The 12,901-nt window shown below is 41.1% G+C and overlaps 1 protein-coding gene across 1 annotated transcript; it reads left to right on the top strand.

Annotated features, from left to right (window-relative positions):
* Positions 1-211: 211 nt before the first annotated feature.
* Positions 212-6,948, top strand: ifrd1 (interferon-related developmental regulator 1). Its single transcript, XM_008296879.1, has 12 exons — positions 212-419; positions 2,393-2,497; positions 2,689-2,770; positions 3,632-3,756; positions 3,975-4,132; positions 4,281-4,331; positions 4,490-4,668; positions 4,786-4,894; positions 5,166-5,300; positions 5,518-5,646; positions 5,998-6,093; positions 6,256-6,948. The coding sequence occupies exons 1-12, from the start codon at positions 389-391 to the stop codon at positions 6,340-6,342; spliced, it is 1,287 nt and encodes a 428-aa protein (XP_008295101.1). The 5' UTR covers positions 212-388; the 3' UTR covers positions 6,343-6,948.
* The last annotated feature ends 5,953 nt before the right edge of the window (positions 6,949-12,901 follow it).

The following is a 12,901-nucleotide window of genomic DNA, read 5'->3' as shown; positions in this document are numbered from 1 at the left end:
GTATCAGTGAAGTCTGACCCTATGATGACTAACCACATGGACATGTCACCAGAATAACTACAGACGAATATTGCCCATGATTCTGTTCAACGCCTCACGCGCAAACACACGCGACGCCTGTTCCTTTTCCCGGATTGGTCCGCGATGCCGGGAAACCTCCTCGTGACATGTCTGCCGGTATAAATACCGTGAGCCTCTCACTCCTCACGCAGCCCTGGTTTATGAGGGAAAATGTATCGTCTCGGTCAACAGTCTATCGCCAAGATCGCTTTCAATTTCTTTTTATCCACTGTGCCACGGGAATATTTTCATTTTACGAGACAATACAATAAAAGCTGGTCGTGTATTGGCTGATTTTTGATCAAGTTTTACACACATCTGCACGAAAATGCCGAGGACCAAGAAGAAGAATAGCAGGGGTGAGTAAAAAAAAAACAAAAAACGAGCGGCCGCAATGCTTCGGCCTTGCTTCTGTGACGTCGATCTGCTGACGGTAGTTGTAGTTCTTTTCGTGTTGCCAGGCCGTTGAGTGGAATGGAACGTGTTTCGAGTGCGAACTACAGACGGTTGAGGCTGGCCTAAGTCAAAACAAGAAGCTGCCAAGCTGTTGTAACACAAAGCATTGCTGTTATTGGGAATTCGTGTCACCTTACAACAATATAGTAACGTTTAAACGTGATTAAAACATTAATTTAAATGTCATAAACTAGTTTTTTACTAAACCGAGGCTGTTAATAGTCGTCGTACTTGTCAAGCTAGCGCCAGCTAGCTTCATGTCCACTCCCTGCTAGCATGATAACACATGTGGTTGCTAGGTAAACCTTACTTTAAACGAATATAACTCGATAGGTAACGTTTGACAATCTGACTGGTTGTACAAGGATTGTTGTTATCATCGATTAATGGTTATCTTTTTGTGATACCACGTCGCAAAAACAGCTCGAAGTCTGTAAGGTGAAGTGAGGTCGTCTGGTCTCCACATCGACTCCAGTTGCTCCATAGCCGAATTTGTGATTAATATTAATTCCAACAAACGTTTGCTGATGTTAAACTGCCCCAAAAAGGTAGGTACCAGTTTCTATAAAGTAGGTACATGTTGGTTGTTATTCAGTTATTATTTGGCAACAGAAGGCGGACATTTTGGACTCCAGGGAGCGGGGTGGGAAGGAGGCGGCGCCCGGTTCTCAGAAATCAGCTGTGCTCGGGATAGAGTCCACGTCAACACATCCACAGAGCCATAAAACTTGTTCTAGGTGGATATAAATGACATTTTTAATCAGCTGGTTGACTTTCCTGTAACACTTTGTTATGTCTTGAAGTATTCTAGTGTATTTACTTTTGGATTGGATAAAGTGGTGTTCCTGGAGTGTTCAGCATACCAACATGTCTTCCTGAGGTGAACTCAGGACAAAACAGAGGCGCCTGTTCAGTCTAGATACAGTCTAGCTATTGTCTGCAGATTGCATAGTTTAATTCAAGTGTGTAATAGCTGATACAATCACAACTTCAGTTTTTAAAAAAATAAGCAACATTTTTAACACTCTGTTTTAGCTGTGAGTTTTCACAGCTCTCCCACACTTGTTTTCAGGACCACCGGTTAAAATCAGAATCAGCCTTTATTGCCAAGTAGGTTTTCATATGCAAGCCATTTGACTTGGTGTTTTGATGCATAACAGTGAAGTAAAAGTTATAAAGTGTTGCCAGTCGTAGGTATTAAGTGTAGCAACATAAATAGGAGCAGTGCTGCAAGTTAAATTCGCAGTAAGTGTAGTCAAGGGTTTATAAATCATGAAAAGTAATAGAAATATTTTCATTGTGCAGGAATGTGCAAGCTAGTCACATGAGAATGTACAAGGTTATTTAGTATCTAGTGTAAAGAAGAACTTGAAATGTGCGACAGGATGATAATAATCCCATTTAAAAGCTGTGCAAGAGGAAGAGAGCCTGCTTCCTCTATCACATGCGGTTGCTTACTCCTGGGCTTTTTTGGACAGCACTAAAACCGCTCTTGTCTATTTTGAACACTAGCTTTGCATTTGAGCCAGTAATTGCTGTGGCAGACTGTCAGAGTCTCTGCCGTGTCGTGGCAGTCCACGTTTGGTGACCCATGTCTCTCCAACCTGAACATCATGCTGTGTTTACACAGGCAACAGAAGTGTGAGTTGCCCTTGACCCTAAAAACACAGCGTATTTTCATACTATGTAATGAAAGTACCAGATGGATAAGGTGTGCAAAGGACATGCAGCTGATTAGATAACTGCAGTATTTGCTGCAGTACCTGTGTGCAGTTTGGGTTACATAATTGACTCACACAGACCTGCTGCATGGCACTAATGAATTTGAATTAAATTCTATTTCCTTTTCTTATGGCTCTCTGTTTATTTTTTTCAGGGGGGCAGCATGGGACTGTGCAGCCTTTCAGTGATGAGGACGCCTCCATTGAAACCCTCAGTCATTGCAGCAGCTTCAGTGACGCCACCAGTGTAGCAGACGAAGGTAAGTTTGTGTATATCCTGAGTTTGTACAATGTGTGCTTTGGGCTTTGTTTCAGCTTGTGAGTGCGCGTGGTGTCACTGGGTGTGTCTGCCTTCATGTAATCTTTTTTCCTTCCCTGTGCAGTAACTCTTATCTTTACTCTGAAGCATATCAACTTAGTGTCTGTTTACCACATCTTGTCGTGTTTTTAGGTGGAGAGGCCGGTGAGGACGCAGCCCTGGAGGATTTCCAGTTCAAGCTGAAGGGGTTCATAGACAGCACGGTGGACAAGAGGTAAAAGCCGTTCCTGATTTTCAGGTCTACATTTCCGTGTTATCTAAGCTTTGCGTGCAAACACGTTCGTGCGGAATTCCAGTTTTACAAGAGATATTAAAATATAGTCACTGTTCAACAAGGAATGCTGCATGAGGTGGATGGAAGCTTGTAGTTTTTTTCTATTTTGGATTGCTTCCTCCCACTAAAGATATAGTAAAGAACATTTTTCTTCACATTTTCTATGAGTTTTAAGTAATTTTACAAAGAAAGCCATCTATGTATAGTGTTATTGTTTCAAAGGTAGTATTCCATTCCAAAAAAACTCCAATAACTTCATTTTTTAAACTACTAAAGCTAACACAGTATAAAATGCTAATTTCTGGGTTGGGTAACCTGACTTGGTGCTAGTGTCAATCCCTGGAGAAAGATATCATTAAGGTTTGTAGCTTGGTCAAGTTAAAAATAGACCTCATCAGGCTCGTCACACTGGTCTGCTGAATGTGAGGATTTTAAAGTAGGGATGTACCAGCGCTCCCACCTCATGCCATTAGGGTATTAAATATTTAAGCTGAAGCTTATACTTGAGACACATTAGCTTTGCAATTTTTGATTATAATGAGTGAAGCAATTCACTTTTCAAATGTATGTAAAATTCAAGGCAACTGCCAGTGTATTAGTCTCCATAAATGTTATATCTGGAATTGTTTTTATTATGAAAATGTTTTCTTTTGACTGTGTCAGATGTTTACCACATTCTCATTCTCATGGTGGTTGTTTTTCTGACATTTCACTGTCATGCATCACTGCTCAGTCATTGGATGAGAAATGTAATAGTTTGTCTGGAAGCAGTAATGGATGTTTGTTTACCTGTTTCCTCAGTGCTAAGACCAGACAGGGGGCGCTGGACGGGCTTAAGACTGCAATGGCCACAAGGATCCTGTATGAGTTTATCTCTGAGAGAAGGATGACCATCACAGACAGCATTGAACGCTGCCTCAAGAAAGGTACCAGAAAAGCTGCTGGTCAACAAATGGTTATTGTAGTCGCCCTACAACAGCAGTTTCACTACATGTAAACATTTTTGTGCTTGTAAATCATTTGGTCTTTAATTTTAGCCATTTGTTGTTTTCGTAGTGGTCTGTTAGTTGATTACCTCAACTTCAGATGTTCATGTTGACTCAGATTAATGTGAAAAGTTAATTCCCCTCCGTCTCATTGTCAGGAAAAGGCGAGGAGCAGCGAGCAGCAGCTTCTTTGGCCTGCTTGCTGTGTATCCAGCTGGGCTCAGGAATTGAGAGCGAGGAGGTGTTTAAGACCCTGAAACCCATCTTCAAAAACATTCTGGCAGACGGATCAGCCAACATACAAGCCAGGCAGGCTGTGAGTATCTGATTTTCTTTTTGTTGTTGTTGCTGATCTCCACAGATAGAATGGAAGAATGCATTTTGACAGGTTTTGGAGAATTCTCAATCCTGCACTCACTCCTGTGATATTTTTCCACTGAAACACTTTTTTTTTTCTGTAATAGGTGGCAACAAGTCTGGGCCTTTGTACGTTAGTAGCGGAGGATGACATTTGGGTGAGTTTTTGATATTTTTATGCTCATTATCAGTTCTGACATTTATGATGTCAACAGCACTGGCAGTAAATACTCCTAAAGTCATAAACATAAGCTTTAGACGACTGATTGACCAGAGTATCTTTTGCTGAAGTGATCCCTTCTGCTTCCTGTTTCAGGATGTGCATGCGACCATGGAGTGTTTCGAGAACCTGTTCACTCGGTCCTATGCGAGGGCGGATGGTACCTGTCCTTCCATCAGTCCCCAGACAAGCCAGCTCCACACCAACGCCCTGCTGTCCTGGGCACTGCTGCTCACCATCTGTACCGCAAACCAGCTCAAAGACATCCTGAGCAAGTAAGATCCTGAACATTGACGAAGTCATACATGTTGCTGTTGAGTTTACTTAATTAATGCTGCGAAATGGATAAACATTGCATAAAGATGACGTATATTCTGTGTTTTGTTGTGCAGACACCTGCCTAAACTGCAGAGGTTGCTTGAGAGTGACGATGTGAACATGAGAATTGCTGCAGGGGAGACCATCGCCCTGCTGTTTGAGCTGGCCAGAGACATGGACCCTGTAAGTTCACATTTAGGACTAAATGGCTATATTTTGCATTAACTGTTTCTCCAGTGTTGTTAGTTTTTCTAGTGTTGCTAACAGTGAGTTGATTGGTTCTTCCTGTCCAAAGCATGTCATTGCATAGTTGACTGTGTGTTAACCTGCATATGACGAATAAAAGAATCTGAAATTACATGTGTACATCCTTTAAATCTTTCCAGTGTGATATCAAATATTTTAGTTTGTTTCTTTGGTCATAAATGCAGCGTTTCTTTCTGTGTCTGTTCAGGAGTTTGAGTTCGATGACTGGGACGACCTGTGTGACAAACTGAACGCGTTGGCCACAGACTGTAACAAGCACAGAGCCAAGACGGACAAGAGGAAGCAGCGGTCAGTGTTCAGGGACGTCCTCAAGGCTGTCGAGGTGAGCTCTCCCCTTCAGTTGACGGCGTGTGTCTTTTGCAAGCTAGAGTTTGTAATTTTTAGGTGTGAGTTTCCTGCTTTTGCTCAAGGTTGCTTATTAAGCATTTCTAGCTGAGGACAAAACTCAGTGGGAACTCTTCTGTTTTGGGTAGATTGAGGCTTTGACTGCTTTTTCTGGCCAGGGTGGTTTTACTCACTTCTCTGTATGTGCTTTTCAGGAGGGGGACTTCCAATCTGAGACCATTCGCTTTGGGACAGAGCGCATGACCATTGACAGCTGGGTCAGGAAGAGGACGTACGATGCCTTCAGGGAGTTTGTGGGCTCTGGGATGAACTACCACCTACAGGTATGTTGCATAAATGTATGTCACAAACTAGATAGAAACGCATGGTGTTGTTTTAATCTGAAAGTGCCTAACAGGGGCTGTTTCCTGCATTCATTCTGCACTATGACCTAATAATAGTGCCACTGCTTTAAGAATACAGTTAAATAAAGTAGAATTAAGTTGTTTCATGCAGCCTGCAGATCTGGCCTGTAGCCAACGTTTATGGAAACCTGAAAGAAAAAGATAAGACAAGGGAACACATTTCTCACAGTAGAGAGCAGAATATCTTGCAAACGGCTGCTGTTTAGTTTGTCTTTTGTTTGCACTGGTGATCGGCCTTAATCATATTTCTTGTAACTTTTCTCCAACCAGGCAAATGAATTCATCAGAGACGTGTTTGAATTGGGACCACCGATGCTGGTTGACTCAGCCACCATGAAGGCCATGAAAATCTCTCGCTTTGAAAGGGTAAGTGACCGAGAACAGGTTATCCAAACCTTTGTGGGAGTCAAAATTTCGTAAGCTTTTAAGTCAACATTTAAAAAACAAACGTTGCTGTGTGGTGGCTTTTGTGGCCTTTCCCACATGTGATTATAAATAGTGACATTCCACATCACTTTCTATTTCCAGCATCTCCACAACTCTGCTGCATTCAAGGCTCGGACCAAGGCCAGGAGCAAGTTCAGAGACAAGAGGGTGGACGTTGGAGAGTTTTGAACCTTTTCTTTTTTTATTATTATTATTACTATTATTATTATTATTTTCTTGTTGACTCTAATAGGCTACTTATCAGGCTTCCCCTGCTTTTTAGATGAACTGTTACATGTTTGTTCACATGATCACCACCCCAAATCTATCGTTATGTGTCAAACGCTCGCCTTTGGTAGACTTGTAACTTATCACAGCTTCGTAACGGCTTCTCTTTTTTAAATCTTCAGGAGGTGAGTGTTTGATAATCAAACAGTACACTGTGGGTGGAGGATAACTTTAATGCTGTATAGCCACAGAAAACGGTGTTGTACATATAGTGTGTATTTATTTTCTCCTAATGTTAATATTCATTGTGTGGCCTTTTTTTTTTTTCCCCCAACATTATAATAAGTTATGAATTTATGCCAACATCTGTCTTGTAAGTTTTATTTCAGTTAATTGTAAGTAAGACTGTGGCTGAGCTAACCTGTGATGGATTTGTATTCAGTTGCACTAACTAGCTAACCCTTAGATTATTTATGTAGAGCCTACGTGAATATTGTGTTTTAGTATTGGGTATGTAATCTAAAGGGTGAACGGATGGTGGAAATAAACACTGAAAAGCTGTACAAATTCATTTTTCTTCCTTCCTCGCCGCTCACGGACACGATACGGCGATATCGATCGACAGAGATTAGTTGATTTATTCAGCTGATGGAACGTCTTGGGACCCTGCCCAGTCAGTCAAAGCATCATTTATCAAGGGTGGAAATGAAAATGCCAGTACGTTTTCGCGGGAGGTGACTGTGAATCTTGAAATTTTTCCTGGAAGTCGAGTTTTGAAATGCAGAAATCTTGGCCCCTTATTTTGACTCCTGGCAGATATATGAAGGTCATTCCGAGCAAAGGCGGAGGGGAGGAAGGAAAACACAAATTTCACTCAGTGCTACTTCCACATATCAAAGTGAAGGATTTGACAGCCAAGGTGACGGTGGCATTATGGTGAAGGGGGACTGAGCAGTTACCTGTACCTTTCTCTGTTGGGACAGTGACTCATGATAAAGGTGACAAAGCTACAAAAGTCCTATCAATAATGTCGGCTTCTTCCCCAAGAGTCTGCATCCTGCCATTGTTCCACCCGTGCAGCAGCCTCATTCTGAAGCAATATTAGCTTCAGGGGGGAAGCAGAAACATGGAGCCGATTTATTTTTCATGCCTCGTCTTTGTGTCCTTTAGGAACGTCTTGTTGAAATACAAAGAGGAGGAGGACGAGAGTGTGTGTTCACCAGCCTTTTTAAAAACCCATTGTTCCTGAATAAATGGATCTGATTATGTTTTCTGAAGGCTGCACCAAACAGAATATAATTTTGGAAGCAGGGGCGTCTTTCTTGGAGATGCAACAGTTTTAGAAGTTTGGATTTGTTATTGTCCTTAATGTGCTTCCTTTGTGGCGGAATAGACAAAAAAAAAGGGGTCTGATGCTCTCATAAAGTCATTTCTTCCAGATAAATAACAAGAAAATCTGACTTCTCTTGCTTTGTAAACAGAATCTGGTCCATTCTCGCAATCTGTCCTCAAATGTTTTATCTAATTCCCAAGATTTAGGTGTGTTTTTGCTTAATTACCCAAATTTGCACATCTTAAAAATATCATTTCCGCTTTCAATTACTGCATTTTCATTCATGCTGGCTCATGAGCAATATCCACAGCCTGCAAAATGGTGTCAGAAGGCTTTTAACACAGTCCAAGAGGCAAGATTTTTATCACATCTTGCTGCTAGTAGGTTGGAGAGGAGATTATAGCTTGTGTTTAAAGCTTAAAATGGCCAGGCTGAGATTTGGTGCCATATCTCTGAGTGTCTGGATCTTCTCTGCCCGAGCGAATTCACTGGCCCCTTTTGAACCCCATTTTATCCCGACGTCTTGGTATTTTACTCTTCATTGTGCCACTTGAAGCTCTTTGTCTCACACTTTGACACGCGGTAATCTGCATCTCCCTCATCGTCAAAGCGAGAAACTCAAAAGAAGAGAGAGAGGAAATGTGTTTGTATTAGAGGTGGCTGACCCAAATAACATCCTGTCAAAAACCTCAACTCTGCCACTTTCCATCTCATACAGATGGTGAAACCACTGTCTCTCGCAGTAAAGCTGAAGTTGTGGGTGACTTGTCTGTAAGTCCCAGTGGTTTGCTTGTGAAATGATGCTATCTATCTTTCCGTGTCGTGATCAAGAAGCGATTAAAAAAAAAAAGTAATACCAAACTAGCATTGATTGTTTTTATAGAGATGTTGACTTTCATAAAACGACGTCCAAAAGCGATTAAAAAATCGCTCCGTCAATTTAGCACCGGACTAATAACGCTGTCAGAGTTGTGAAGGACGGTTTAAGAGAGGATTATAAAAGAGAATGCGTCTGCTTTATTACACTCATTCTTCTTCCTTGTCAGAAACCTCTCGCCCACATTACCCACAATGCAGCAGTTGTGGGAGTGTAGCAGCAGACATGAGGAGAAGGCCACAGCGGTCTTGTAACCTGATTTTTTAAATGCAGATCGTGCACGGCTCCCTCTGCAGCCACAAAGCGCTTTATAGCACTTTATTGCAGCGGCAGCACCTCCTAAAACCAGAAAAGAAACTTTGATGTGCAAAATTAGTCAAGTTCCCATTTGATTTGGTCCTTTCCTGCATTAACTGATTTTTTTGGCCACATGGGGGAGGCAGAAACACTCTGTAAGCGCCCAGCTGGCTGGGAACGTTCCCACAACATTGTATAACATTATCTACAGATGATGTTTGAGTCAGATGTTCAAATAATGTTTTAAGAATGTTTTAGCACATTCCCATAAAGTTCATGTAATGTTTTTACATCAGCATTCAGAGGATGTTGTCAGAAACACCGAAAAAGAAAAACGTTCTCAAACCAACATTTAAAAAAATGTTCTCCAGATGTTATCGAGGCCTCGGATGATTTTTGTAAAATGTTCCTGTAATGTGATGTAATAGCAAAGGTGATGCATTGTTCTGAAGACATTTTGGGGATGTTGTTGAGACAGCATGTCATGGAACGTTCTTCTATAAACCATTCTCACAATGTTCCATGCTATTAAAGTAAGAACATTCTCAAACTAACATTCAAAAAATGTTTTCCAGATGTTATCACGACCTCAGATGATTTTTCATAAAATGTTCCTCCAATGTAATATAGTAACAAACCAGATGCAATGTTCTGAGGACGTTTTGGGAATGTTGTTGAAAGAACATATCATGGAACACTCTTCGATGTTAAAGTAAGAAGGTTCTCAAAGCAACATTTAAAAAGTGTTTTCTGTTTGTTATTGACTCCTCAGATGAAAAATTTTTTATTTTTTTTTTACATAGAACATTTTCTAGCGTTCCTGTAATGTGATATATTAAAACACTTTGTTGCTGAGGGAACACATCATAGAACGTTCTTCTATAAAACATTTCATAAATGCTAGCGAAGGAAGGATGTTCTTAATACAACACTGAAAAAATGTTTTCAAGACGTAATTGAGGGACAAGATTAACAGAAATTCTTTATAAGATGTTCCTGTAATGTGATATGTTGGCAAAGGAACATGCTGGCAGCAATATTCTAAGAATGTTTTGGGGATGTTACTAAGGTAAAACATTGCAACGTATCACCAAACGTTTTTAAATCATCTTTAGTTATCCTACCTTTAAAATGTAGGAACTAAAAGAGAATTTCCCACTGGAAACATTAATAAAACTTTGTAGAACTCTCAGATTGTTTTGAAACAAACAACAACAGAATTCTAGCTGCGATACAGTTTGTGTGTGTAACTTGTTAGTCCGTTGAAAAGTTCCAAATTCTCTCACGTACACATTCAATCCATTGTTAATATAAAAGTATTGATCGCAGCAGCTTTAAATCAGATTATTCAGCCTTTGTTGTCAAAAACTATATTTTTTTATTTGGATCGAAAACAAATTCCTTCCAGCGCGCATGACTTCATCGCAGATAAACATTATCATTTGATTAGATCGTCTCCGTCTTGGTGGCAGGTGGAGACGGATGCAGAGAATGTTAATGGACCATTGTGTACGGCTCGATTGTGATGAAATGTGAATATTAACAAAGGGAAAAAAAAACATTACTGTGCAATTAGGAGGCATAAATGAGGATCAAATGAGTAAGAGAGCCCGATAAGATATCTTCAGTTTAATCAATAATTAGTTTTGCGTGCCATTATGCAGTCACCTCAATTTGGACGACTGCTGCACTGAATTAGCGAGTTCAGGAAAAAAAAAAAGAAGCTTTATTGTGGTTGGTTGGAGAAGAAAAAGGTCCTCTGCTGTGCACCTGAACTGATTGGCTGCCATCGACTGTTTGATTATACGCTTGTTATGGAAATGGGCGTTCTGTTTCAGCCAATTGACCTTTCGAGGCGATTGATTTTTAACCGAGATGCCTTTTCTATCATAGCACGAGTTAATATGCATTGTAATGCGGCTCTGTGTTTGATGAAGTGCGGTACACAGACGTCGGGACTCGGTCGTTGCCATGGCTGGTTAGGCAGCCCTTCGTCGACTATGGTTTTCCATTCATTGTGCTGCACGTTGGCAGCGAAGAAAGGGCCTGAAGCCAAACCGCTGAGCATGTGTGGCAGCAACACACACACACACACACACGCACACACACACACATACACACACCCTCCAGATGGATGCTTTTCAATAGTTAACCAGGTTAATGTATTTATTCCACTTGTGTGCTTCTGGCATATCAGCAGCTGTTAACTGTGTCACCTTCTATAGATCAGCCCATTTCTTTTAGCAAATGTGTGATGTTGACAATAGTGTGCCACCCACATATACCTCCCTCCTGCCCTCTTCCTCGTCTCCTTCTTCCTGGCCTTGTTCCCTGGAGCAAGGCGCATACAGCAGCTATCGCAATGAAAAATGGATGGAGAGATTAGCGGCACTTTGTCACCGAATGGCTGTTGTGTGTTCCTCATCCCGAGATGCCAAAGGGCTTGTTGTTGTGACTGATAAAATGGCTGCTGCCCCTGATGACTGCAGTTACATATATATATATATGCATACAGTATATCAGGAGGATGATTTACCCCGCTCTATGTCACCATCATGTGCCACATAGCGTACTGAAGATTCCTCAAAATGATTTGTGCTTCAAATTTAGATAGTGGAATCTTGTTTGTGTGTGTGTGTGTGTTTTTTCAGTTACTGCACATGAGAAAAAACTCATTCAGCCTGCTTGTCTGGTCGGTCTCTTGGGTGAACATCAGCGTGTATCAGATCAGCTGTAGAATAATTAGGTAGCTGTGGAGGTGGAGAGGCGGCGCACATCCTCCGAGGGAAATCACTGCCACAGCAGAAAACACGACGTCCCTGCAGACAACCGGTGTATGTGTTTATATTGACTGTCTAGATGAGTTTGATTTCACCCGGCCTTTGCTTGTATCGCACACTGAGCTGCAACATCACTGCAGTGACAGGTTTTATTCTTTATTTTTTTTATTATTTAAGATAATGCACGCATTACAGAAGCATCAGGAGAATGAATCACTTGTTTGTTCAGCACTTATTTACACATCTGGGCAAAAGTTAAGTGAAAATAGAGAGTGAGAAATGGTAATGTTCCTGGGCAGACTCCCAGGAGAAAGATATTAGCTGTTTTTTAAAGTGCAGCATATTGATAATAAATCACGGGCCACACACAGTGAGTGTATACTGAGCCTGGTTCTTACTTTTAGTGCTTATATCGCCACCACTATTTAATGCATAGTGCCTCAGCGTGCTCTACAGAGTCGTGCTTGTGGCCTATAGGGCCTGACTTATTTCATATACATCATCCATCATCTTGGTGCACGACATGAGAACACAAGTTTGCCTGATGCACACTCCTCCAGGAGGCAAATTTCCTTGAAGTTTCCAGTCATGTCGAGTTCCTTTTACAGTTTTTTTGTGTCTGATTCGCGCCATCAAAATGAATCAAGTAACAAATGAAACTTTCATTATCCATTTTTTTGACTACTGCACTCATAATAATGTCGCTCAGTTTTATTTTAATTATTAACGTCTGAGTTGTTGCTTCAGAATGAGATTTTTGTACAAAGATTTATAAAAAAAGACTCGATATTGTAATTTTTTCCCATTGGACTGTATCATTACTGCCCGGGGGGGAGTAGACTACAGCCGGCCCAGTACGCAGTCGAATTATGTATAGTTCATCTGACCGTGCAGTAATTTACTGTCTAGCCTATGTGGGGAGGGTTTGGAGAGATATGAGAACATTGCTCATAGACTGGAGCCACAGGCCAGTTTTTATTGTTGTTGTTCGGATTAAACAGAGTAGCAGCAACCCTGCAACTTACCCAGAAGGAATGTGTCTTTATGTGTGGGTGTTTATGTAATATGTAAGTAAACAGTGAATCCTTAAAATACAGCCTCCAGGGCAACAGATGCATGGGGAACGAATGGCTAAATAAGTAGATAAATAAACCGACTGAAAGTAAAGCTAGCATTGTTCTAATAATGCTGCAGACAATATATTGTCTGTATCATGTAGGTAATGCCCGACAT

This window comes from Stegastes partitus, unplaced genomic scaffold (assembly GCF_000690725.1).
Source record: "Stegastes partitus isolate 25-593 unplaced genomic scaffold, Stegastes_partitus-1.0.2 Scaffold1160, whole genome shotgun sequence".
Classification (NCBI taxonomy): domain Eukaryota; kingdom Metazoa; phylum Chordata; class Actinopteri; family Pomacentridae; genus Stegastes; species Stegastes partitus.
This window is presented reverse-complemented; position numbering and strand designations above follow the sequence as displayed.